A 27,860-nucleotide genomic window follows, 5' to 3' on the forward strand; every position below is an offset into this window, starting at 1 on the left:
TTTTTCTCTTTAAAAACTAGCTTTATTTAAAAGAATCTAAAGCATAACACTAACAGGAAACAAATTTACAATACATATTGTTCAAGAAAGCCTGCCATACATAATTTCAACTAATAGTAGGTCTATATACTGGTAAATAACATTCTTTATACAATGCACAAATGACATTTAGCATGATCCCTGAAAAGAACCGCCAACAATAACATGGACTGTTTTGATAGAACCTCTACACATCTTACTACTTACCTATAGAATAAAAAACTAAAATGTGGAAGATAAGTTAAACTCCTCCAATTTAAAAATTCTAGCAGATGTTTAAGGAAAAAGAATAAGGAGGAAATTATAAAAGTATCTTAGAAAGAAAAATGAAAACTGGCTTACCATTATTTACAGTAATTATTAAAAAGTATTCAGAATTGAGAATTATTTGGTTTACTAGTTGGAAGCCAAACTGCCCATTATCTACTGCATTCAGTTAACAAGCCAATTTTATTTCTCTGAAAACTGTAACCTGCATGTTAACTACATAAAGAAAATAAACAATTTGGGGGTAACCTAGTCATTTCATACTTTATTCAAATTTTTCCACAAAGCAATTCATGAATCATTTAATAGGAATACTTCTTTAAAACTCTATGATTCAAATAGAAATAGATCCAGTTCTAAAAGACTGTATATGAAGTACCAGGGGAAAAAAATTAACATGTAAAACTAAAATTAAAAAAAAATAGAAACCCATGAAAACATTGAGTATTCAAATAAAATATAATGGGATTATGACACGGTATGGCATCTGGAATTTTTTTTTTAAGAACTGAATCAGACTCACTGCTATATCAGTTCTATCAATAGTGACAATCAAATGTATGATACATACCAAAACAACCATGCCAAAAATGACAACATCAGTAGACATTAACTTTGTAATATACATCACTGATATAGTAAAATCTTATCAATTCAGGATAGTTTAAATTGATAAAAGTCTGAAATTTTGAACATTTTAAAAAGATATGCAGTTTAAGCACTCACAAGCATTTTTTTTCTGTTAAGTGTGTAATTTCAAATATGCAAATCTGCAAATATTATCTATTATAATTCTTTCGGGTACTTGGTTTGATGACAAAAGAATGCTTTTAAACTAGTATTATGAAATAAATGCTTATAAAAAGCTAAAAATTTTTTCAAGATTAAACATTTTTCTTTAAAATCTTATCATTTTCATTAACAAATCATTTCATCAGAGAGTACAAAGTAAACACCAATCAAGCCTTGTATCAATGGTTACAAATTCTAACTAGAGGCATTTCATGTTATTTTAATAGTTTCTCAATAAATGAAGACTACTATTACTATTTATTTTGATTATGGTGGAGTGAATGATATCTTTCTTGGTTGGAAGACATTAGAATAAGTTCAAAGTCTAGTATATAATTTTAATGATACGGGCTAAAAAAAATCTAATATGCACTGTCAGTTAATTCCTTAGTAAATAATAACTGTAAGAGGAAGATCAAATTTTTAAGAAGTATTTATTATGAGTCCTTCTAGGAACTGCCAACACCAAATTTTATTCCTCTCTTCCATTTCAGACATCAGGCCATCTATTAATACTAACCCATAAACACTGATGTCTCACATACTTCATAGAGTAGCTTAAACATATCAGCATAAGAAATAATTAGTATTACATAGTAATTTCCTTTGCCATAGGAATAAATGTTGGACAAAGTCTGGAAACATTTTATTTTCCAATTTGAATTACAGTAATTTTGCCACAGATCACAGCACTAGTGCATGTGTTACTTTAAACATGCTCTAAGAACAAAACAAAAATTTACTGCAAAAATACATGTCACCAATGTGGAACACACTCAGATTTGTATAAAAGTACTGAACTAATATCCCAAAAAGAGGTATATGTAAGCAGTACATAAGGAAGAAATAGTTTTAATATGAAACAGTCATTTAAGTCACATACATCATGATAAGAAGCAGGACTTTCTTTTATAAAAGGTATTTTAACTAACAAGCAACATCATCTACATCACCTACAGAACAAGAAAAGGACAGGTATTTAGAATTTTAATATAATTACAAATAATGTGTTTTGACAAAATATGACACAAGATGACGCTTATCCATTGGGTTTCATTAAGTTTTCAATGAAAACTTCCTTCCTTTTACTTGCCCTAGACCACTTGTCTTGGCAAATACTAATGCCATCCCTAGTTCCTTTACTCCAGGGGTGCCTCTAAGCTCCCATAACTGTACCAAGAGTTGGAAAAATACAGATGCGACTTCTATATTACTTTATAGGATAAATGGAACACAGGAAATGGGGAAGTTACTGAAATTTGGAAATGAGAAGGAAATCTCTGAGTTCTGAAGTAGAGAAAAAGAAATAGTGAAAAGTCTCAAAGGAAACTGGGAAGCACTCTCAGGGTATCGATCTAATAAAAATACTGCTTTCTATGGTGCCTGAAATGTGGTTGTAGTGTCTGAAATCTAAGATATTAAGATTCATTCTGCATAAAGTCTTTAAAAAAAGAGAAATTTAATCCCATGTTCTTCACTTTGTTCAAAATTTATTGGAAAACACTTTCCCCTTAAAAATCTAGCCAACCACGGCCAACAAAGAAGTGTGAATTCTGAGGAAAGATATGAAATTTTGAAGTACAGAACATCCAGGAAGGGAAAAGGCAGGTTGGTTTCTAGAGCATTCCACTGGAGAATTTAGGATGGTAGGAGGGCAACTGCGAAACACTCACATCAAAGAACTTAACCTTCCTGTATCCAATCAGCAAAAAGGAAAGACCTCTCCTTTCTCCTTCCTACATTAATTGGTTCTCCTAAAGAAGGAGCACTCAGCATGATACTATTGGCTAACTATATGATGGTTTAAATAAGCCCTTATGAGCTTCCCTAAGAATCTAATCATCTTATAGAGAGTTCTAAATCACTATTTACAAATGAACTTTGGGAATCTGGATGCTTTTAATTAAAAAGATCTTAAATAACAAAACACTCATGCAAAAAAGAAATCGAAAAACTCTCTTAAGCTCCCTTTAAAAATCATTGCTTATATATATATATTTACTATTAAATACAATTACTATAGCATGTTGAATAGTAAGTACTAGTACTCAGTTTGTTCAAGACAAACAAATCTGGAAGAGTATTAGAAGAAAACTCCCGATATTTTACCTGGATGAGTAAAGTCAGCAGATATCAGGATGACCTATTATTGCAGTTTTTTTCCTACCACTAGGAAGAGTTGGGAATCTAAACACATACATACACAAATTGGATTTCTTATATTGTGTTCATCTAAGAAGAATAAGCACTAGTACAAGAAAATCTTCAGTTTTATGTACATAATCTTCTAGTTTGGATATCAAGAATCGTAATAGCAGTACTCTAAAGTATTTCACACACAAGGAAAACACGGATCACAAATCTAATTCTAAGCACTCTATCTGAAGAATAATTTATTTTTCTTTTACAAGCTAAATTATTTCTGTATTAGTGAGTCCAGTAGCATCTAGAAGCAAGTGGTTCAAGAATTCTCTAGTGAAATGAACAAAGCAAGTTCTGAGAAAGGAACTGATGTTTTAAAACTTTCTAAATCAGTAACCTAGTCTTGTTGAGGGAGCCAGCAGCTGATAGCCAGGCTGAACTCTGGCAAAACTTGAGAATGTAGGAGAAACCCCAAGATTTCCTACTCAACTGAATGTAAGTGTGTCCTTGTGTATATGTGTGCATGTGAGATGAGGTCCTTTTAGTAATGGAAGAGGATTATGCTTAAAAAAGGTGTGATGTTACTAGAAGATTATGCATTTCATTCCCTCTTTAAATATTGTGAAATTCAGGGCAACTCGTCACTTGCATTATGAAAGCCACATCAATTTGTGTAACAGTCTTCTTTGAGTCATGTTAGGCAAATTAATATCTGGCCTTCTTAAAGTTCATCACTTCCCTACCAAAAAGCCTCTAGAAAACTTTTGACAGTGTTATCCAGAGACAAATGTAGAACTAGTAAGAAAATTAATTTAAATAGATGAAAACATTCATTAGTTATGATTACAGTTTGCCTGTAATTCATTGTTGGAATCAATCATGGTTTTTTTCCCTTTTAGATATTTGACAGATTCTTATCTAAGTAAGTAAGGTATTCTTAAGAACTAAACACAAGAACAAATTCACTTATTTGTAAAATTTTATAAACAATTATTTGGAAATGGAAAATAAAAGTCATATTATAAATCAAGTATTTTTAGACTAAGTTGAGAGAGGTTATTTCCTTTTCACAAAACAACTAACTAATAAAACTGTAAGCAACAGAGGGCTTTAGAAACTGCTTCTCACCAGTTTTAGCAATGAGCATAACGAGTACTACTGTGTAAACTCCTGAGGACACTGGAAGGTTCTACTCAGTATCTAACTGTACTCAGTCATTTTTTTTTTTAAATCACCATCTGATGCTGCAACTGGATTTATAGCATGCAGTGCATTATATCTTAAAAAACAGCACTCACTGGGATTTCAAAAACAACACAACTAGATCCTTAAACACTTAGAAAATAACAAAAGCTACAATGTAAGCAAAACATGATCTTCAAGTATGCTACTGAACAATCAAATGTCAAGAGTCAGCCCAATGTACTGCATTTTAATCTGCTTCAACTGGTTACATTTTCACACAAAGGAGTACCTAGTATGACAGTTTATATCATTTCATTTCCTAAAACTATAAAGATATTTATCTTACAACTATACTTAAAATATTTTGTACTCACCTCTAACTAGTCACAGGTAAATGCAAAAAACCGTATATTACCTTGTACCATATGAAATTGCTGTTTTTGTTGGTCACAATTAAAACACTATTTAAAAAAATAAGTTTTATTCAATCAAAATACACATCATGAGCATTAATAATTTTCTTCTAATAGGATATTAAATATTTCATTTTTATAAAATTCATCATTTGCTATGTTGTATAAATTGTTCAAACCCTCCAATTACTATTTCTCAATTGGAGAATATGTAGTTTCTTAGAAAAAGCTCCAAACGATGAAAACTACACCAGTCCATTCGATACAGTTCTGGTGGCTATGCTGGAAACGACAGAATCAAATAATTCAATTAACTTTGCGTTAGTGGCTTGTGACATGTGATGCCAGTGCTGTCATGTAAGTGTCGGTTCATGTTTACTAATCCAAGGGAATATAATCAAGATTTTCAAGTGTAATTTAAGTTTCTTGGCAATACTGCTGCTGTCATTTCACCAAGCTATAAATGGTTGTCACTATCCCTTCTGCAGATCACCACACAGTCTTCAAATTTGGTCACAACAGTAATGATGGTTCAAGTTTGGGAGCTTTACCAACATCCAACCATTGTGTAAATTGCTATCAACTAGAATCCTTTTTTTGGGTCACAGGTTTTGATCCACTCCAAAAACAGGTTTCTGTTGTTTCAAATCTTAATAAGTATACGTCCAACTGTCTCTATTCTTGATCTTCTCTCGAGAGAATACCTTTAAGTCTATTTTTACACTCTCCCCAGCTCCAGCAGAAACTTGTGTCTCCTGCAGGGCCTCAAATGGTTGTGAGTAAGCTCTCACCTTGACTCTTAATTGATCTTCACTTAAAATGGATTTTGAACTCCTGTGAGGCTCATTTTTAAATTCAGATCCCAAGAACAAGATTTCTCAAACCACCACTGAGTAGTTCTTCTGCCAGCAGAGCCCTGTAAGGCCAAATTCATTTTTCTATGTCCCAGTTTGAAATGATATTAAGAAAAGTATTCACAATTCTTCTGAGAATACTGTATTATTTATTTCTCTGGAAAACAATAACAACTCAATAATCAAGGAAAACTGAAGAGTGAAGAGCATAATATAGTTATATTTCTAAATAGCACAACTAAAAACATCCTTTATGACAACTCGACTAACTGTAGTCAATTTTCAACTGATCTTATGTTAGCAATTTCACGTGGTACAATCCACAAGTTAATCAACAAATACGTATTGAACATCTACTATATGCTAACATCTGTCTTGTATCTGTACAAGCAGACATCCTGGAAAGACTGACTTGATAATATGAAAGTCACTAATTTCAGGACACCAGTAAGGGAGGAATCTGGTGTCATACTCTACTGTTTGTTAGAAGATCCATAAAAATGTATGCTTTCATGTTTTAGCTACATATATTCTTTCTGAAAACACGTTACATATGGATTCTCAAATATTCTTTGAACTAAATGTTTAATTTGATATTGCCAAAGTTCAGCACTGAAATACACTTGACCCTTGAACAATGTGGGAGCTAGGGTGCCAATCTCTTCACTGTCAAAAAACTGCATACAACTTTACAGTCAGCCCCCCAAAACTGTGTTTCCCTATCCTAGGATTTAACCAACCAAGGATCATGTAGTACTACAGTGTGCGTTTACTGAAAATCAGTGGACATATGCAGTTCAAATTTGTGTTGTTCAAGGGTCAACTGACATATTTTTCAACGATTGTAACTTTTAAAAAAGTAAAAACCTGCCTACATTTGCTATACATTATCTTTGAAGCTTCAAGAGGCTTTTATGTTTAACAACAACTAAAATTTACTTGTATAGTACTTTCTAATGCACCCCCATATACATTATTCTTATTTACGATAGCAAACAAGACAATACAAAATACGCACTAGCAATGAAGTGGAGTATTAATAAAAACTAAAAGGTAAATAATCTTTTCATGTATGCATTTAAAAAAATTATGTAAAACATTAAAATCCTATGTCACAGACGTGGAAAACACCGAAGTGAATGCCTGTTATTAGGCATCACCGCCCACTGCAGGGGGACCGAATGTTTCTCTAGTGCGCATTAACTGGACATCTTTGTCAGCCATACAGGTGTCACAGCCCCACACTGCGGACGCTTCTGCTGTTAGGAGGCCATAAGCTGTTTCAGTCATTCCAGTGCAGATCCGATGAAACCATTTCTGACAAGAGGCTTCACATAGGATGGCATCCTGATCATCATTCACTTCATTCGTACAAATTCCACAAGGATACACCGGGTCAGAAGAAGAATGCCCGTGACGGCTGGGGTGGAGAGCAGACTTAGCGCTCTTCTCGGCGGTGCACGTGACATCCGTGGCACCTCGAGGCTGTCGTGGTTTACTCTGGGTCCCGTTTGCGTGGCTGCTGTTTGTAGCTTCGGCGCTACTCGAACGGCTGTTCTCTTGACTGACGACATTGTTTCGATTCACATTTTTTAATTCAATATTACTCTGATTCACTGTGTCATCCATGTTTAAGTGAGGTGGATGAGCAGAGGAGTTTTGATTTGTGTTTTTGGTAGCTCCTTGACTAAAGTCTTGCTTTGGGGGTGGTGCTTTTGCTTGACCAAAAGTGTTTGGGGGAGGAATAAAAGAATGATTAGATTCTAAAGGAGAACTAAAATTGGAATTACTTCCAGGGACAAAGTTAGATGCCAAGTCAGGGTTAGATACTTGGCTAGCATTCTGCGGAGGAATCTGATTGAAGTTTTCAGCAGGATTTTGTCTAAAATGTTGATTAGGCATGTTAACATTCTGAGTCAGTGCATTATTGTAAGATGGATTTCCAAAACTTGAATTATCATGTGGCCCAAAGTTAAAAGCATGAGGTCGATTAAAACCCATGCCCAAAGGATTCTGAGGAAATGGGTGTGGCTGATTCCTGAGTGAGTAAGGACCACAGTATGGGGAAGACATTCTTGGAGGAACGTGAGGTGGCATTCTGAATGTGCTGTAGCCTCCAAAGCCAGGATAACCAGGGCCAAGATACGGATTTGTTGAAGGTAGTGGTTTATAGGAAATAGTATTGTAGTTGTCATCAAATGGATTAGCAGCCACTAGATGGTCAGAGTTTGGATTCGGTGGCGGAGCATACTCAGACAGTGGAGGAAAAGAAGGCCCCTGAAATGAGAATGTAAAGTGAAATACATGTTTTTGATCAAAGAAGTCATAAATGTTAACATTTATGAGCCCAGTTTTAGTTAAATTTCTTTTGAACTGTTACGAAAATTTAATTCTTCACTTGACCTTTCAATTCCAAATAATGTTTATATTTAATTATATTTGATGATAAAAATGTGTAGGTTTCTTTCATTTAGGAAAGGAAATATGGTATTTTTTTTTTTAGCTCAAATCAATTATTTCAAACTCTAGATGTATTCAGTCTTCAAAAGAAGCTTCATTACTATAATTTTCATTTAATATGCCAGCCTACAACTATAATCTTTCATTTAAAATTCTAACTAAAAAGACCTTTACACCTCCAAATGGCTATAAAATTAAATAACAGTAAATAGGACCTAAATTTTTTTTCCTGGCTGAACTTCAGGGAGTAGCTACTGAAATAGTCCCAAAGCACTATGTTCTAGACCTCAGACTAGAAAAATAAACTGCCAGCTTTAGTCACACTGCAAGTTTAACAGTGTAGCCAAAATGGAGAAAAGTAATGTGTACACACTTCATACTCACTTGCAGTCTTTGTAACAAAAAGAGTGCTTCAAATTTATAGAGGGTAAAACCAAGACAGTGAGTATTTATAAATGTTTATTACGACCAAAGATTATAGACAAAAGATGCTTTTTGCTTCATGTTATGTACATACTGATTTATCATAATAGTGGAACATTACTCCAGGTTAAACTTGTGTCCATATATTTTAAAATCTTTTCATAAAACTACAGGCATCTATTCCTTTGAAGTTAGATTTAAGAATAAGCATTTTAATTTATTTGCCTACATTTCCTTCTTGGAGTATTCACTCTAGGCCTACAGTCCAATAATAGCCATGAGTTGCAGAATTAAAAACTAAATAAATAAATAAAAATACAATCACAGCAGAATTTACTACTAGGTTCAGAATGAGGATAGTAAACAAAATGCATGACCAAAGTTAAATTTACCTCATAGTGTGATCTTATCAGTGAAGAAAAACTGTTAACAAAGAAAATGCCAATTTACCTGAGTATTTGTCTTGCGTTTTTTCTTATCTGGGCTTCCTAGTTGCACACCTGGTCCTCCTAACCCATCCAGTCCACTATCACCACCTAAAAATAAGTAAATACATTCAAATAATATTTCTATTCATAAGTGAAATTTTATATCTTTCATACCATTATCAGTTCCATTCAGTCACTCAGTCATGTCTGACTCTTTGCGACCCCATGAATCGCAGCACGCCAGGCCTCCCTGTCCATCACCAACTCCTGGAGATTACTCAAACTCACGTCCATCGAGTCGGTGATGCCATCCAGCCATCTCATCCTCTGTCGTCCCCTTCTCCTCCTGCCCCCAATCCCTCCCAGCATTAGGGTCTTTTCCAATGAGTCAGCTCTTCGCATGAGGTGGCCAAAGTTTTGGAGTTTCAGCTTCAGCATCAGTCCTTCCAATGAACACCCAGGACTGATCTCCTTTAGGATGGACTGGTTGGATCTCCTTGCAGTCCAAGGGGCTCTCAAGAGTCTTCTCCAACACCACAGTTCAAAAGCATCAATTTTTTGGTGCTCAGCTTTCTTCACAGATACCATTATAGCTACCTGTTAATATATTTTCTATTTTTATTAGATAAAAGTAGTATTAAGCTTTTATTATCTTTGTTCTTCAAAAAGTCTTCCTCATAATCTCAGCCAGAGTCATTAACTTCTACTCCCACAGCATTGTTTTTTTTTTTTTCTTTTTTTCAGTGAAAAAGTAAGTCTCTATACTACCCTCAAACCTTCAGTCATCTGGTTTCCTATTCCTGAAGCAAACACTGTTGCTAGTTTCTCTCCATCTTTCCAAAGATAATCTAGATTAATTCTAGTGTATCTCTAGGGAGTACAAAAACAATGGCATGTTTAGTATGGAACAATGGTGTGAACCTTGTTCTTACTTGGAGATCATTCTGTGCCATTACATATAGAACTGCTCCATTCTCTAACAGCTGAGTACTATTGCACAGTATGATTATACCATAATTCATTAAACTGGTCTTCTCCCTATTGACAGAATTCAATTGTTTCCAAACTTTTGCTGTTCTGCAATGAAAATCCATGTACAACTGTCTTTACACTCATGTACAAGTCATTCCTAGAACTAGAATTATGGCATCAAAGCTATATGCCTTTTAATTCTGAAAGGTATTGTCAAAATACAACAATGAATGTGGGCATGATTTTCTCAATATGATCAAATAAAAGCAAAAGCTTGACTATGTTAAAAAATAAGTTTATCAATGGAACTTTTTTCCATTAAAAAAGCACATTTTTTATTATAGAGAATTCTGAACATATACAAAAGCAGACAGAATAAAATTATGTGCACATATATGTAGCCATATAATACATATTTATAATAGATTAATAAATTCAATGGGTTGACAGAAGATTATAGGAGACTTGCCCATACATGTGGATTCTAAGAAAGAGATAAACTGAGACCTAAAAGATGACAAGAAATCTCTCATGTGAAGAGCAGAACAATAAGCCTGTAGGCAGAGAGAATAAATAAGAAAGGAATGTGTCTGAGATATTTAAAAGAGGCCAGTGTGTTACAGGACTCTGGAGAGTGCCTTCAGAAGAGACTGAAGAGACAGGCAGGGACCAGATCGTTTTAAAGTGTTATGGACTGATTGCTGTATCACCCCTCCCCCCCCCCCCCTCCCCGCCCCGCAGCCAATTCCTACACTGAAGCCCTAACCCTAATTTGAGAGCATATGGAGATGAGGGGTTTGGGAGTTAATTAGGGTCATACTAGGTCACAAGGGTGGGTCCCTTATAATGGGATTAGTGGCCTTAGAAGAAGAAAAAGTGACTGTCCTTTCTCTCTCCCCTTCCCTTCCTTCATCCCCCATGTAAATGCTGGGAAAGACCATGTGAGAACACAACAAGAAGATGGGCATACACCTACAAGCCAGGAAGAAAGCTCTGACCGGGAACTGACAAACTGGTTGGCACCTTAATCTTGAACTTCCGAGCACCAGACTGTGAGAAAATAAATTTATGTTGTTTAAGCCAACTAGTCTATGGCATCTTGTTATGGCAGCCCAAGCTGACTGAGATATAGAGCCTTGTAGTTTATGATAAGGAATCAGGATTATATTTGGAGAACAGTGAATGATCATTCAAGAATTTCAAACAGGAAAGTAACACGATTTGTGTTTTTAAAAGATTACATTAGCATTTGTGCTGAGAATAAATTGGTGATGAGAATGGGGTCAGAGCACAGAGACCTGTAATGATATCTTTACAACAGTAGTTCAGGGAAAGAAATGGTACATGGCAATAAAGAGAAATTAGCATGCTGGCAATAGTACCACACATAACAAAACACAAAGCAGATTTCTGTAAGGGCTATTTAGGACAAGTTTAAATACTGTGGAGGTAAAAACTACGACAAACAATAACAAAATTTTAGCAAGGATTCTGAATGTTAAATTAATATTTAAACACCAAAAGCTTTCATATATAAAAACCACAACTAATTAAAAGAGAAAGTAGAAGAAAAGTTTTCACTTTCAGGAACAAAACTAAACTAAAACAACTAGCAATAAATTTAAGAAATGCGCAAGACCAGTATGACTAAAAACTTTTTAAAAGCCCTACTGAGGGACAAAGAGGAAGTCTTCTAACAAGTGGAAAGGTACTCCCTGTTCTGGTTAGCCATCTAGAACAAAATAACACTGTTTCTCTTTAGAGCACACATTATCCCAGATAGCCTGGTTGTGCCCTCCTCAGAGACGTCAGCACTGAGTCACTAGTCCCATCCTCTAACCCCACCCACATTTATACCAGCCTAAGCAGCAGCCCCTTCTCAGAGACCGGAGTTTAAACTCCACAGGGTCCCTCTTGTGAGTGGACATATTTTTATAACTCCACGTCTTTCCTATGTCCTACAGTCATGAGGACATGGGGAGCTTCTTCCCACAGTTGTTACCTCTGTAAAATCTTTAGTATTCCATGTTGCCAGTTTAACATCTATTAGCAATACTTTATATCAAATTCTTTAAGTTAAAAATAATTGGTATGGTTTCTGCCTCCTGACTAGACCCTGACTCATACATAGATCAAACCCTACCAGCCAGAAACTATCATTACTCCTAAGTTAACATCAGTCCAGACTTTTAGCCTACTATCTACCTACCTACTTTCACTCCTGTGTATAAACAGTGACAGTACTATCTTTACAAAAATGGGATATTTTTAAATAACAGCATTAAATGTTAACTTATTCAAATTTAATAAGGAAAAACAAACAAGTTAAAATGATGAATATGCTAAATGTTTCTTCATCAAAAGAGAATTCTCTAAGGCTAAAACATCAATAAAAACATTAAATAAAAAACATTAAAAACATGATTTTTCTTTTTTCTTTAAATAATGTTGACACTTCCTCCATTAAAAGTTGAGGACTGTATAAATTTTACTCTTTCCTTTTTATACTGTAGGTTGTGGTTTCTTCATCTTCTGCATGCTGTTTTTCTTATTCTTTTCTATATGTGTTAGTTCATTAGTTTGTTATACTATGTCTGAGTAATTATCATGCTTTTATTTTTACCTTGTAACTTTGCCCAGACCTTTTAAGCTCTGATTTAATGTGTGACTTTGACTCCCTCTTATTCGTATCTAAGGCTGTTTGCCTGGCTTAGGTGGTTTTCTTGGCTTAGGTGGTATGTATCTAATCATATGATGTTTTTCCTTTACATTATTTTAATGTTAAACCTAGCCTGACATTCCTAGAAGAAACCCAATATGAATGTTACATTTATTAGACTGGCTATTCTCTTTAAAATGTTTGCCTATCTTAGTAAGGTTATTAACCTATCGTGTTTCCTTGAAACATCCAGACTCTTAATTTTGGGGTTTTGTTAAATGCATATCTACCTATTTGTAGGGTGAAGTAACCCACTCACATTAAGAGTATTCCCTTGTGTTGTCTTATTCACCTTGTATCCCTGAAGACTTCTTTTCTCTCAGACAGAGTCCTTTAAAAACAACAACAAACCTGTTTTACTTGTTTTTTTCCTCACTCAAAAAAGTGAGACAATAAGAACACTCATTTAATTTACTTTTCTCCAGACTTGGGGTTACCAGTGAGAATTCTCAAAATTTTGTAAGTCACCAACAGCTCCCAAGAAGAAGGGGTTGTTTTAGAAGCCTAAAACAGCCATCCAGATTTCAGCCTGTTCCAGATGTATGTTACTGGGCTGTGCCACTTCCCTTGTTTGTTGCTGACATTTTTTGCCATTTTTTTTTTAACTTTTGGTTCATTTCACTTGAAATTTAAGACTCTGTAGTTTTGTTCTAGCATCTTATCTTAGACATTTCTATCTAACTATATGTTCCTTCACTTAATCTTCATAACAAACCCATGAGGAAAATCATCCTCATTTAAAAAAAAAAAAAAAGAGAAATGAAATTGTAAAGTTATGGGCCATACCTCTGGTGAAAAGCAGCTCTGAAATCTGAAACTGGGATTTGTTTTCTTTTGCTTTTAGGTGTGCAATTCAATGGGTTTTTGTTTTGTTTTGTTTTTAGCATACTCACCACCACCAAGCAGTGTAACTATCACCACTATTTAATTCCAGAACACTATCATCATCCCGAGAAGAAACCACATACCTGTTAGCCATACAATATGTGGCTCTGTGTTTGGCTTCTTTCACTTAGCATAATATTTTCAAGGTTCAGCCATGTTGTATTATGTATTACTACTGCATTCTTTTTTATGGCTGAACAACATTCCACATTATTTTTATCCAGTCATCAGTTGGTGAACATCTGGGTTGTTTCTGAAACTATGAATAATGTATTTATGTACACATTTTTTTAATGAATGTGTATTTTCAATTCTCTTGGGTATACACCTAGGAGTGGAGTTGCTGAGTCATGATATCTCTACATTTAACATTTTGAGGACACACTAAACTATTTTCTACAGTTGCTGCATCATTTTACCACCTCTAAAGCCTGAGGGTTCTAATTTCTTCATATCCCCCCCAAGATTTATTTTGTTTTTTTTTATTTTAATAGTGACTTTAGTGAGTGTGAAGTGGTATCTCCTTGTGCTTTTAATTTGCATTTCTAAAATTACTAATGATGTTGACTACCCTTTCATGTATTTATTGATCTTCTTTGCAGAAATGCTTATTCAAATTCTTTGCCTATTTTTTCACTTAGATTGTCTTTTCTGTTATGTTTTAAGAATTCCTTACATCTATATTATGGATACTAGAATCTTATCAGATGTAAAACACTTAAGTTTTTAATTTTGGTGAAATCCAACTTATTTTTGCTTTGTTGCTTAAGTAAAACTAAGTTTATTTAATTTCTGAGATGTAAGTTTGCCTTCCAGAAATCTTATATGTATAATGTCTTCTTTAATGGCCCATAAAAGGCAAAAGTGGAAGCCTCTGGCTCAAACTAAAGAACTCCTATCTTAGTATAATCTATAAAAAATATTGAATCACTATGTTGTACACCTGAAACTAATATAATATTGAAATCAACTACGCTTCAATTTAAAAAAAACTACAAACTGAGAAAGATAAACACATTCACTGAAATAAAATACAGTTGTGACCATTAAAAATTTTTAAATAAAAAAATAATACAGGGAATCTTTCAATTCTAATTTGACATGGTAATCCCACTTGAGTAGATGGTAAGTAAAGAACTAAGACAGATCCAGTTCACTCCTTAAGGTCATTTATTCAAAATCAGATGGTTCAAGAATGACTAAACCTCTTCTCAATATATAACTTTCCGTAACCTATATAAAATGAACTAATGAGTTCATATTAACAATTGGCATGCAGCTTTCCATAACAGTATACACTAACATACTGAACAGAGAAATGTGTTGTTCTTGAATCTGAATACCTAGATTCTGTGGAAAAGAATTAGCAATGGGCCTGAGGTCAAATAATAAAGTGACTATATAAAGAAACAAAGGGGCCAAACATCAAAGCCCTGTCTTTCCTAACATTTGCTATGGGTACTTCATTACAACAAAAGTGTAAATAGAAAAAGGTAACGCTTAATAATAAAAATTCATTTATACACCCAAAAAAGATGTCCTTTTCATTATAGGGGACTGGAATGCAAAAGTAGGAAGTCAAGAAACACCTGGAGTAACAGGCAAGTTTGGCCTTGGAGTACAGAATGAAGCAGGGCAAAAGCTAGTAACAGTTTTGCCAAGAGAAAGCACTGGTCATAGCAAACACCCTCTTCTAACAGCACAAGAGAAGACTCTACACATGGACATCACCAGATGGTCAATACCAAAATCAGACTGATTATATTCTTTGCAACCAAAGATGGAGAAGCTCTATACAGTCAGTAAAAATAAGACCGGAGCTGACTGCGACTCAGATCATGAACTCCTTATTGCCAAATTCAGACTTAAATGGAAGAAAGTAGGGAAAACCACTAGACCATTCAGGTATGACCTAATTCAAATCCCTTATGATTATACAGTGGAAGTGAGAAACAGATTCAAGGGACTAGATCTGATAGAGTGCCTGATGAACTATGGACAGAGGTTCATGACATTGTACAGGAGGCAGTGATCAAGACCATCCCCAAGAAAAAGAAATGCAAAAAAGCAAAATGGTTGTCTGAGGAGGCCTCACAAATAGCTGTGAAAAGAAGAGAAGCAAAAAGCAAAGGAGTAAAGGAAAGATATACCCATTTGAATGCAAAGTTTCAAAGAACAGCAAGGAAAGATAAGAAAGCCTTCCTCAGTGATCAGTGCAAAGAGATAGAGAAAAACAATAGAATGGGAAAGACTAGAGATCTCCTCAAGAAAATTAGAGATACCAAGGGAACATTTCATGCAAAGGTGGGAAAAATAAAGGACAGAAATGGTATGGAATCTAACAGAAGCAGAAGATATTAAGAAGAGGTGGCAAGAATACACAGAAGAACTGTACAAAAAAGATCTTCATGACCCAGATAATCACGGTAGTGTGATCACTCATCTAGAGCCAGACATCCTGGAATGTGAAGGCAAGTGGGCCTTAGGAAGCATCACTATGAACAAAGCTAGTGGAGGTGATGGAATTCCAGTTGAGCTATTTCAAATCCTAAAAGATGATGCTTTGAAAGTGCTGCACTCAGTATGCCAGCAAATTTGGAAAATGCAGCAGTGGCCACAGGACTGGAAAAGGTCAGTTTTCATTCCAATCCCAAAGAAAGGCAATCCCAAAGAATGCTCAAACTACCGCACAATTGCTCTCATCTCACACACTAACAAACTAAAGTTCAAAATTCTCCAAGCCAGGCTCCAACAGTACATGAACCGTGAACTTCCAGATGTTCAAGCTGGATTTAGAAAAGGCAGAGGAACCAGAGATCCAATTGCCAACATCCGATGGATCATCAAAAAAGCAAAAGAGTTCCAGAAAAACATCTACTTTTGCTTTATTGACTATGCCAAAGCCTTTGAGTGTGTGGATCACCACCATCTGTGGAAAATTCTTCAAGAGATGGGAATACCAGACCACCTGATCTGCCTCTTGAGAAATCCACATGCAGGTCAAGAAGCAATAGTTAGGACTGGACATGGAACAACAGACTGGTTCCAAATAGGAAAAGGAGTACGTCAAGGCTGTATATTGTCACCCTGCTTATTTAACTTATATGCAGAGTACATCATGAGAAACTCTGGGCTGGATAAAGCACAAGCTAAAATCAAGATTCCAGAAGAAATATCAATAACCTCAGATATGCAGATGACACCACACTTATGGCAGAAAGCAAACAAGAACTAAAGAGCCTCTTGATGAAAGTGAAAGAGAGTGAAAAAGTTGGCTTAAAACTCAACATTCAGAAAACTAAGATCATGGCATCCAGTCCCATCACTTCATGGCAAATAGATGGGGAAACCGTGGAAACAGTGGCAGACTATTTTTTCGGGCTCCAAGTTCACTGCAGATGGTGACTGCAGCCATGAAATTAAAAGACGCTTGCCCCTTGGAAGAAAAGTTATGACCAATCTAGACAGCGTATTAAAAAGCAGAGACATTACATTGCCAACAAAGGTCCATCTAGTCAAGGCTGTGGTTTTTCCAGCGGTCATGTATGGATGTGAGAGTTGGACTATAAAGAAAGCTGAGCACTGAAGAACTGATGCTTTTGAACTGTGGTGTTGGAGAAGACTCTTGAGAATCCCTTGGACAGCTAGGAAATCCAACCAGTCCATCCTAAAGGAAATCAGTCTTGAATGTTCACTGGAAGGACTGATGCTGAAGCTAAAACTCCAATACTTTGGCCACCTGATGCAAAAGCTGACTCATCGGAAAAGACCCTGATGCTGGAAAAGATTGAGGGCAGGAGGAGAAGGGGACGACAGAGGATGAGCTGGTTGGATGGTATCACTGACTCGATGGACATGACTTTAGTAAACTCGGGGAGTTGGTGATGGACAGGGTCCACCCAATCCCCAGGACTGGGTCCTGCAGTCCATGGGGTTGCAATGAGTCAGACACAACTGAGCTACTGAAGTGAACTGATTAATATATTAGTCTCTTCTACTACATATAAATTACCTTTCACAGCATTATTAAGACTACTGAATAGCTGTAACTTTTTCTATTAAAATACTGTAATTTAAATATGAACAAAATGTACTCTACCATCTCTGTTCACTTTCTAAAACTTTAATAATAATTGCTATGTTTACTATAAGGCAAAACTCTGACATTTGGAAGCATTTAAATAAATTCCATATTTTCAAGTAATCTGTGATCAAAGCCATCTAAAATTCTTTTTTGAAAACTGAATTTTATAGTATTACTTTTTTATTTAAGAGTCTAATATTTTCCTCCATAAAACAATCCTTCAAGTTCCCACTGGTCTCTGTTGCCCCATTTTTTTTTTTTTTCCGCCCCCCCTCTACTGATTATTATCTAAAAAGTTAGTGATGCCATTTCCAATGGCTTGACTCTTGGCCTTACCTAGATCTCGCCCATCACTGTCTGTAATAATGCTGGTTCTGTCATCTCCATGATGTAATAAGTCATGTTAAATCAGATTCATGCTCATTGGGGCTAATGAGAATATAAGCTACCAAGAATTTCTGTAATTATTACTCCTTAGAAATGAAGTTGCAAGGCCAAAATCCAGAAGAAGGCAAAGTAGTGGTTATAGAGGTAGTTATTTAGGTTTTCTTAATAACTTGATGCCAAAGCTTCTATCTGCTCTACACTCTGCAAGGGAAACCATGACCATTTCAGCCAGAAGTTGAGAGCTGTGGGGCATGGAATCAAGAAAAGGGGAACTTCCAAAGCTTGCTGTAACAATGGCTACTCTGATCCTTTTGTTAATTCTTGAACTTCTTAATCTCATCTCTTCACTCCTACCTGCCCAGTGCCCTCCTAACGCACAAGGGGCAGAGAAGTTGGAAAGAGTGATGTCCACAATAGAGAAAGAAACCTCTCTCATCCGAAGAAAATAAAGGAATTTAATCTATATATTATCACCCTTCATTATGTCAATCAATCTCAATTAAGCAAAAATAATTAACTTTTACCTTTTATATAGATCTGGAAGCTTATTTCTCTCCTTATCATCTTAGGGGAGTTTCCAATCTATTAAATGAAGCTATTTTTTCCCATCTAAAGACTCTACAAAGTAATAATTTTTATATGAAACTCATTTATAAGGATAAAGTCATTTATTTGTGTGTCACTCAGTTGTATCCGACTCTCTGCAACCCCACGGACTATACCCTGACAGGCTCCTCTGTCTGCGGGATTTTCCAGGCAAGAACACTGGATTGGGTTGTCATTTCTTTAACCAGGAGTCTTCCTGACCCAAGGACTAAACCCAGGTCTCCTGCACTGCAGGCAGACACTTTACCATCTGAGCCACCAGGGAAGCCAAAGTGAAAGTGAAAGCCGCTCAGCAGTGTCTGACTCTTTGCAACCCCCAAGGACTATACAGTCCATGGTATTCTCCAGGCCAGAATATGGAGTGGGTAGACGCTCCCTTCTTCAGGGGACTGTCCCAACCCAGGGATCAAACCCAGGTCTTCCGTACTGCAGGTGGATTCTTTACCATTTGAGCCACCAGGGAAGTATTTGTAAACACTTTTTATTTCTTAAAGAATGGATTTTTTCATTTTTTAAAGAGTGGATTATTTACTTAGACCTCAAATGGTTTTTTCTTGGTCTAGGTACAACTTCTATATTCTTCAGGTTTAAGACTCAATCTATGTTGGCACCAAGTCTTTAAAGGGAGCAAGGACATTATTCTTGTACACTAGATAGTAGTGTGCCTCATATATTTTAAATTTTCTTTTATTAAACTCATTTTATTCACAATTATGGTTTGATATGTGGTAGTAACTGTTCTCGTAAGTAATGTGACTACATTATTTTAAAACATTTTTGTTGTTGTTCAGTTGTGTCCGACTCTTTGTGACCCCATGGACTGCAGCATGCCAGACCTCCCTGTCCTTCACTATCTCCCAGAGTTTGCTCACACTCTTGTCCATTGAGTTGATGATGACATCCAACCATCTCATCCTCTGTCACCCCCTTCTCCTCTTGCCCTCAACTTTCCCAGCATGAGGGTATTTTCCAACAAGTGGGCTCTTCACATCAGGTGGCCAAAGTATTGGCACTTCAGCATCAGTCCTTCCAATGAGTATTCTAATATTTTTCTTTAAACAGACCTGCTTCAGCATTATTCCAGGTGTGTATTTTAATATGTGAACGTATTAGAATAAGTATGTGCTCTAGACCGATTTGACTCAAACCAGGTTTTGTCCTCCAAAATTCTTATGTTGAAATCCTAATCTCAGTGTGATGGTATTAGGAGGTGGGGTCTTTGACAGGTGATTAGGTCAAATGGGCTCCGTCTGGCCCTATAAAACAGACCTAGCAGAGTTTCCTCACGCCTTTCCATATTAGGACAGAATAGGAAGACTTGTCTATGAACCACGAGGTGGGTCTTCACCAGACACCAAGTCTGCTGGCTCCTTGCTTTCAGATTTTCTAGCGGTCAGAATTGTAAGAAATAGGACTTCCCTGGTGGTCCAGTGTTTAAGAATCTGCCAGCCAAAGCAGGGGACATGAGTTTGATCCCTGATCTGGGAAGAATCCACATGACTGCAGGGCAACTAAGCATGTGCATCACAGCTATGGAGCCTGTGCGGGGTGACTACTAAAGTCTGCGTGCCCTACAGCCCGCGCTCTGCAACAACACAAGCCACTGCAGTGAGGAGCACGCACACTGCAACCAGAGGAGCCCCTGGACGCCACAACTAGAGAAAAGCTTGTGCACAGAAACAAAGATCCACCACAGCCAAAAACAAATAAGTAAAGAAAAGTTTTTTAAAAAAAGAATAGTAAGAAATAAAATATCTGTTGTTTACAAACCACCCAGCCTATGGTATTCTGTTACAGCAGCCCAAACAGACTGAAACAGCCCCTAATACATTACCTGGCACAGAGTAGACACTCAATTGCTAGTCCTCATTTTGTTTTCCTTTAGACTAGACTTTATCACTAGCGTACTTCACTTCAGTTTCTATAGTATTTAAGATCCTATCAAAATATCTAATAACCAGCAGTGACGACACCATCGCTGGACACTCAAATATCAGTTTTTCATAACAACACAGAAATCTAGCATATAATGTCAGTTGGATGTGAGCTTCTTAGCTAAACAGCTTTATCTTCACCTGAAACATATACTTCTATAATACTGGTCTCTCTACCATGGAATGGAAACACTGTGAATACATGAATATAGTGTTACATGAATTCCATCAAGCATTTGGCAAAACAGCCTTATATGACTGAAATGAAAAACACATTATTTCCTTTTCGAATGCAAGGCAGAAAGTGTCCTCTATATGATGCCTCAAACCTATATCAATCTGGGCGTATAATAAATATTAAACTAAGAAAGCCTTCAACCTCAGTCATTTAAGTTTTCAAATATTTGTGGTTCCTGTGCCAGCTGTTCTCCCCAAACTAACAATCTTTGCATTATTGCGGGGCATGAAGTTTAAGGCTGCTCACAAAGGTAAAGCTTAGAAGGGTGGGTAGATGGTGTCCAAGTGGAAAGCTGACTCTATACACCACCACCTCTAATAATGGGAGGTCTCAATGAAGCTGATGCTTTGAGGATGGGTATCTTCCCAAAGTTAGGAAAAAGAAGAGGACATGCCTAGCAGAAGGAACAGAATGTGCAAAGAGATATGTAAAGGCAAGAGAGCTCATGACATCTAGAGAGGAAATGTGAACATTTCAGAAACAGAGCATGGGAGACAAGGATGAACATTTCATGAATATGAAGGATGGAGGACTAAGCGGTAGGCCTGGGTCAAATAAGAATATGGGAATGTTGGATTGGGTCAACTTAAGAAGGTTGGATTTTCATCAGAAATGTAACAGGAAACCAAAGAAGAATTTTACAAAAAAGAGTAATGTGACTAAACCGAGTTTGGGGAGCACTAAGTGGCTGGATTTGAGGCCCCAGAATTTAAGTTCTAGCTTTGCCACTTACTAGCTCGGTAAACTTGAATATGGGCTTCCCAGGTGGCCCTAGTGGTAAAGTTCCTCCTTGCCAATGCAGAAGACACCAGAGGTGCAGGTTTGATCCCTGGGTCAGGAAGATTCCCTGGAGGAGGAAACGGCAACCCACTCTAATATTCTAGCTGGGAAAACCCCATGGAGAGGGGAGCCTGGCAGGCTACAGTCAATGGAGTCACAAAGAGTCAAACATGACTGAAGCAACTTAGCAGGCAGACTTGAATATGTTACATTACCACATATTACTAAACCTCTCTGAACATCAATTCCCCAACTATAAACCTAGAATAATAATAAGATAACTTACAGGGTTATTGAGGTGATTAAGCAAGATGATCTATTTAAACTACTTAGAAAACTGCTTGGTAAATACTTAATAAATGGTAATTACTTATCACCAGCAGTAAGTAGTGATGTGGAAAATGGGTTAAAAAAGACAAAATGGGTCACTGAAACCAGTGACAGGGTTAGTGTAACAATCAAAGAGATAAGCAAAATCTGAACTAAAGAAGTAGCTGTGGGAAGACTAGGAGATGATGGGTGCAAAACATACTAAAGAGACAATATCTAGGGCTCTGAGACAGTGCTGAGTTACAGTGAGGGGTAGGTTTGGGTTACTAAATAAATGATATTTACCAAGTTAGGGAATATGGGAGAAAGAGCATGCTGAAGGTCTCACAGACACCTTTCACTCCATTTGTTAACACAAAACCCATTTATTGCTCCCTCATAAATTTATTCTTTTATATATCCCATTCTCTTCTGTTTTTCTCCTCTATCTCTCTGGCTACTCCTTGGCATTCTGTTTCTCAGGGCCCTCTTTTCCCTCTTATCTCCTAAACATTAAAGTTGCTTTTCGCAATGCTTTTTTCTTCTAACTTTTCACTCTCTTGGGTAAGCTCATCTACTCCCAAGGCATCAAATTAATATTCACATGTTTACTGATAACTTCCAGATCTCTAACTCTGGCTCAGACCACCCGCCTCAGTTCCAAACCATGTATATCCATTGCATACTCTGCAACATCCCATGGGGATACTCATTCAATGTGCTGAAAACCAAACAACTTTCCTGACACTCTGCCTAGTCCTTACAGATGCTAATTAAAAAATAAAACAAAACAATCCCCCTCAAAATCCTGTCCTTTAGACTTTCTCTCACCAGTTCTTTCCCTCAGTTCTATGACTATGTAAATTATGCTTCCTCTTCTATCTTAATCCAAATCTTCCATACACTCCTCTTATCAAGATGGTCTGTATTTTTTTTAGTACCGTCTACTTTGTATGCTTCTGTGACATTTCTGTGTTATTATGCCACTCTAAAATACATCCTCACCTCTCCAATGTCATTTCAACTCTGGTTAAAAGCTTTTCACATGAGGGTGTACAGTCTTGTAAAAGCAGATAGCTATGTAATCACTTTTGCCTCATGACTAGTGAAATTTCTACTAAAGAACTACCATTTATTCAGAGTCTAGATGGAATTATCTTGATACTATACAGTGTTCAGCACAGTTCTGACATGAGTCATATAATGTCAGCTGTCTTAATTTTTCCATGCAAAATCAGTAATAAATCAGACAGAATTGTGTTTGAAACAATAAATGTGGCATTTATGTAAAAAAACAGCATTTCATCTGAAATGAATGCTTCAACTTCCTTCTTCATCTCTAAATTTGCTTTTCTTCTTCATTTTCTCTTTTATTCTCTAAGACTAACTCTTCATTTGCATCCTTGATGCTATTCCTTCTCTCATATGCAGAAACTTGATTTATGAAGACAGGAGCCTTGTCTGTTTCATGCCCAGCTTCCATAACAGCCAAGTACCTAGCACACAGCAGATTTTTTTTTTAAATGTACTGAATGCTTTATTAATGAATTATCCTCTTTTTCTCTTGTTTTTTCAGTTTCTCCCTTCTTCCTCTAAATCAGGTCCTTCTGTTGGTCTACTAATATGTCTATCATTTTTCAAGGAAGAAAAAGTAAACAAAGAGAACCCATACAAACTTTGTCTTGACTCTTTCCAAGCTATTGGCTACGTATTTCCTTCTGCCACCAAGCTTCTTTTAAATCACATCTTCACCACTTAATATTCAGTACTTTGAAATGTGGTTTTCTCCCCAAAGTGCCTTCTCAAAATCATCACTAATTTCCTAGACCTTCTTCTCACCCCTCATTCTCCTTGCTGCTCTTTTTACAACATTTAAAACAAAGGGACACCCACTGCTTCTTAAAACTTTCCTCCAGGAGGACTTCCTTGACTCCCTTAAAGAGGAGTTATATGTTTATTTCTCCACAGATGATCACAGCACTTATCATGCTGTTTGTAAATGATTACTTTTCAGTATCCCAGACTACACTAAAAGTGAAGACGAGCGTTATGTCTTCTTATCAATGTATTCCCATCGTCTACCCAATAAATATTTGTTGAATAAATGAACGAATATTGTCATCAGATCAACACCTAAAAGTGCTAAGAATACTGGATAACAGGATTGTTGGTTAAAATAAGGATGATGGTAACATTTTAAAGGAAAAGGGCAAGTAAAAATTGGTGGGAGGGGCTATGGACAATCTGAAAGCAGCATAAAGATATGAATGAGTTCCTTCATGTATTCATTCATTCATTCATTTAGTATCTACTGTGAGCAAAGCAGTTAAGGAAGAAATAGAAAAATAATCAAGATACTGTACATATCCTCATGGATCTGTCTTTCAATCAAGGGCTGAGGGATTGGGAGGTGGTATGAACTGGTAGGAAATATGAGAAAGATACTTTGCCACTAAATATGAACTCTGGTATCTAAATTTTAATATCCAATATTAAAATACCAGGACAAGTTTGGAAAACTACCAATCCGCTTCCCCTGGTCCACTGACCTATCATAACCTAGGTCTACCAAGAGCAGTTCTCAAACTTTTGTGTACATAAGGACCACCAGGAGAGCTTGTTAAGGATGCAGAGAAATCTCTCAGAAATCCTAATTCTGTGGGTCCAGGAAGCTACATTTTTTATAAGCATCCTAAGGGATCATGATGCTTTAGGTCTACAGAGTATACTATTATAAAGTCCTTAAGTCATTCATGTTGTCCTAATTTTGCCATATCTGAGTTACACCTATAATATTATTTTCTAATAATTCTTTATTATTTTTTAATTATTATATAATTATATAAATCATTATAATAATTTAGAAATTTAAAAACATATATAGGTCTCTCTATAGACATATGTAGAGATATATGTATAGATAGCTATATCTAGACATATATACACATTTCTATACATATATCTATACATATATAGATATGTAGAGATCTATCTTCCTATATATGTCTGTCTGTCTATCATCTGTATCTTAGCCTTATCCTCAGCAAGAGGTTTGATGACATACATTTTTTATACACATGAAATACATAACCATTAAAAAGTCTGTCTATGTATATCAATGGATGTCTCGAGAAACAGTTTGAGAAGCACTGTTCAAGAGATTATGTTCTGCAAACACCACATTCTTATAAGCAGTCAGATGATATAAATTATAACCAAAAGCTTCAGGGCAGTGAAGTTCAGCAGAACTGTGCTTCAGAAGAGCTCATGTAGATATACCGGTACCTTTTATGGATTATAAAATAATTTTAGAATGCTTTAAAAATTAATGTTCTAATTAGTACAAAATGACTTATTATAAAAACTCCTCTTCATATTGGCTTTTTATTTTAAAAAGTGCTTTGTCTTTTATTCTGGTACTTAACTCTCACAGTATTCTTGAGCTGACACCTGAGTGAATTCCCAATATCTAAGTTAAAACCAGCAGTTGTAACAAAGCAAAGACAGATCTGTGCTCTTGACCCACAATGAAATAACCATCAATTTTATTTAAAATTACAGTTGATTAAGACTGACAATTGAATTCAAAGGTATAAACTTGATAACGATTCCTTTTCCTTCAAGCCCAAAGTAATTTGTAATTTACAATAATAGGCAAAACAATATGGTACACATATCAAAGAAATAACTATTTCAGAAAGTCTACTCCTTAAAGGCTTTGGCAACTCATAACCACAAAGAGAAAAGAAAAGTTGAAATAGAAAATCTTCACCAAGAGAAAGACTGTGCTGATGTTAAGCCTGTAAAAACAATATTCTGCTCTAAATTATGTTTTTGCTTAAATGGTTAAAAAAATCAATCTCTATCTAAACTCAAGTGATGTTATTTGGATTCCACATTGTCACTGTGTCTCAAGTCAGTTCTACAGATTTAATCTCTAGTCACAAGGAACAAAAACACAGATGAACGGCTGTGGTCCTCGATCTCTACATCACTTAAATCAACTGGAAATTTACCTTACTACTGATTTATAAAGCACTTCATCTTGTTTGGATGAAAGGTTTATTACAATAGCCTCCTAACTAGCCTCCCTTGTTAGCCCTTGTTCTCTAAAGTCTATTCTCCATACAGCAGCAAGTAAAATACCTAAGTCACATCAGTCACTCTCCTAGACAAAACCATCCAGCACCTATCTCAGAGTGAAAGCCAAAGTAAAATCTTTCAATGGCTCACAAGACCCCCCAATACACACTCACCCTATCCTTCAGCTCAGCTCACACTACTGTCCCTTTGCTCACTCCATGCCACTTACAAGAGTTTCTACGCAGCTGCTTGCTGCATAGAATTTGCTATGCAAATTCCGGACCCAGGGCCTTTGCATTTGCTGTTCCTCTAGCCAACACAGCTATTCCCACGCATATCCATAGGGCTCTGCTCTATCACTTCCGTTGGATCTTTGCCAAACTTCATCCTCCAGGTGAGCCCTCTTATAAATAATCCCCACCCGCTACATACTTTCTAACCGCTCTCCCTGCTTTTATCTTTTCCAGAGCACTTACCATTTGGCATTCTATACCTTTCATTTGTTCATCATTTGTTTACCCACGAGTTTGAATTCCTGGTGGGTGAAGATGGTCTTTTTGCTTTGTTCACCAGTGTCAAAAACAGTGCCGAGCACAGAGTAGATGTTCAATAAATATTTGCTTAATGAGCAAACTGTATGACTTCAACTTTAGGACTTTCAACCTTAACCTTATTGAACGCTAGGAATAAAGAGCTAGAGGACACTCCCCAAATTTCGAGATGGCACTTGACGTCTGAACTTACAGGCAGTATCTTTTGTCTGGCACACGTTCCCTCTGATATTTCTTAGTAAGGCAGCAGGGAAATTCCTAACTCTTGTGCGAGGAAGCAGGCAGCCGACCGACCGTGTGTAAAACTGATTTGGGGCGACTTGCTTTTTATCCATAAGCCAACAGAGGAAAGCGTTTTGAATGAATATAGTTTCTCCTAAGGAAAATAAGCTAAATGTTTGTTACCTTTTCGAGGGTGGGAAGGGGGACCGGGAGAGACGCGAAGGCCCGGCACACCTTCTGCAAGAGCGTCAACTCCAGTGCGGTCCAACTTACTTTTTCGTGGGGGGCAGGCATCGTCCGTGGTCTCTGCCGGGGGTGTTTCTTTCTCACCCTCAACTGCCTATTGTGCTGTGTCTGGCCAACGAGGTAAGGTGGGCGAGAAGCGGGGTGTGAAGGGATGCGGAGTGCGGCTTCAACTGCCTCCTAACACAAAGTCGGGGCGGCCAGGGCCCGGGGCGGGGGTCCTGGGGGCGGGCGAGCGCCGGGGCCGCGCGCCTTCGACCGCAGCCCGGGCCCCGGGGCGCAGGCGGGACGCGGGCTGCGCGGAGTTAGGCCCGGACAGAGCCCGGTGGCCTCCCGGCGGCCGGGCACGCGGCCCCCGCGCACCCCGCTCACCCCGCTTCCCTCAACCCGGCGCCCTTCTCGGTTACCTCGAACTCTCTTCAGCGAAATGGGATCCTTCTCCTGTTCTGCTGACATTACAGACCGCAAAGCATGACTCCCCCCCAGGCCGCGGGAATTCGGTCTCTTTGATGCTGCGGCGGCGGCTCCTCCTCCTGCTCGCGGGGCCGCTGCGGCTGCGAGGCGAGCCTCAGAGCTGAGGCGCGGCCGAGGGCGGCAGGGACGCGGGCCGACTTTGCAAAGTTTGGGAGGAGGACGAGGCCTCCGGGCTGCCGGGCGGCGTGCGGGGTCCGGCCGGGCTCAGCGGCGGCGGCGGGAGCGCGGCCTCGGGGCGGCCCCCCGCCCGGGGCCGGCGTGTGCGGAGGACGAGTGCGCCGCCGCCGCCGCCTCCTCCCACTCCTTCTTCGCCGCCGCCGCCGCCTCAGGAGCCGCTGACAGGGGAGGCGGGAGGCGGGCGGCCGGGCCC

General features: G+C 37.4%; 1 protein-coding gene across 3 annotated transcripts; it reads right to left on the minus strand.

Moving 5' to 3' along the window:
* Positions 1 to 27,729, minus strand: PYGO1 (pygopus family PHD finger 1). Of its 3 annotated transcripts, XM_043920055.1 has the most exons (4): positions 27,047 to 27,401; positions 26,745 to 26,927; positions 9,026 to 9,111; positions 1 to 7,969 (listed from the first exon to the last, which is right to left on the minus strand). In XM_043920055.1, exons 2-4 carry the CDS (start codon positions 26,884 to 26,886, stop codon positions 6,842 to 6,844), a joined length of 1,356 nt encoding a protein of 451 aa, XP_043775990.1. In that variant the 5' UTR covers positions 26,887 to 26,927; positions 27,047 to 27,401; the 3' UTR covers positions 1 to 6,841. The 3 variants fall into 3 exon arrangements, with proteins under 3 accessions (XP_043775990.1, XP_043775992.1, XP_043775991.1); XM_043920057.1 differs by lacking the exons at positions 26,745 to 26,927; positions 27,047 to 27,401 and adding an exon at positions 27,424 to 27,729; XM_043920056.1 differs by lacking the exon at positions 27,047 to 27,401 and having other exon boundaries at positions 26,745 to 27,021.
* Positions 27,730 to 27,860: the final 131 nt, after the last annotated feature.

The sequence above is a fragment of the Cervus elaphus genome, chromosome 12 (assembly GCF_910594005.1).
Source record: "Cervus elaphus chromosome 12, mCerEla1.1, whole genome shotgun sequence".
NCBI lineage: Eukaryota > Metazoa > Chordata > Mammalia > Artiodactyla > Cervidae > Cervus > Cervus elaphus.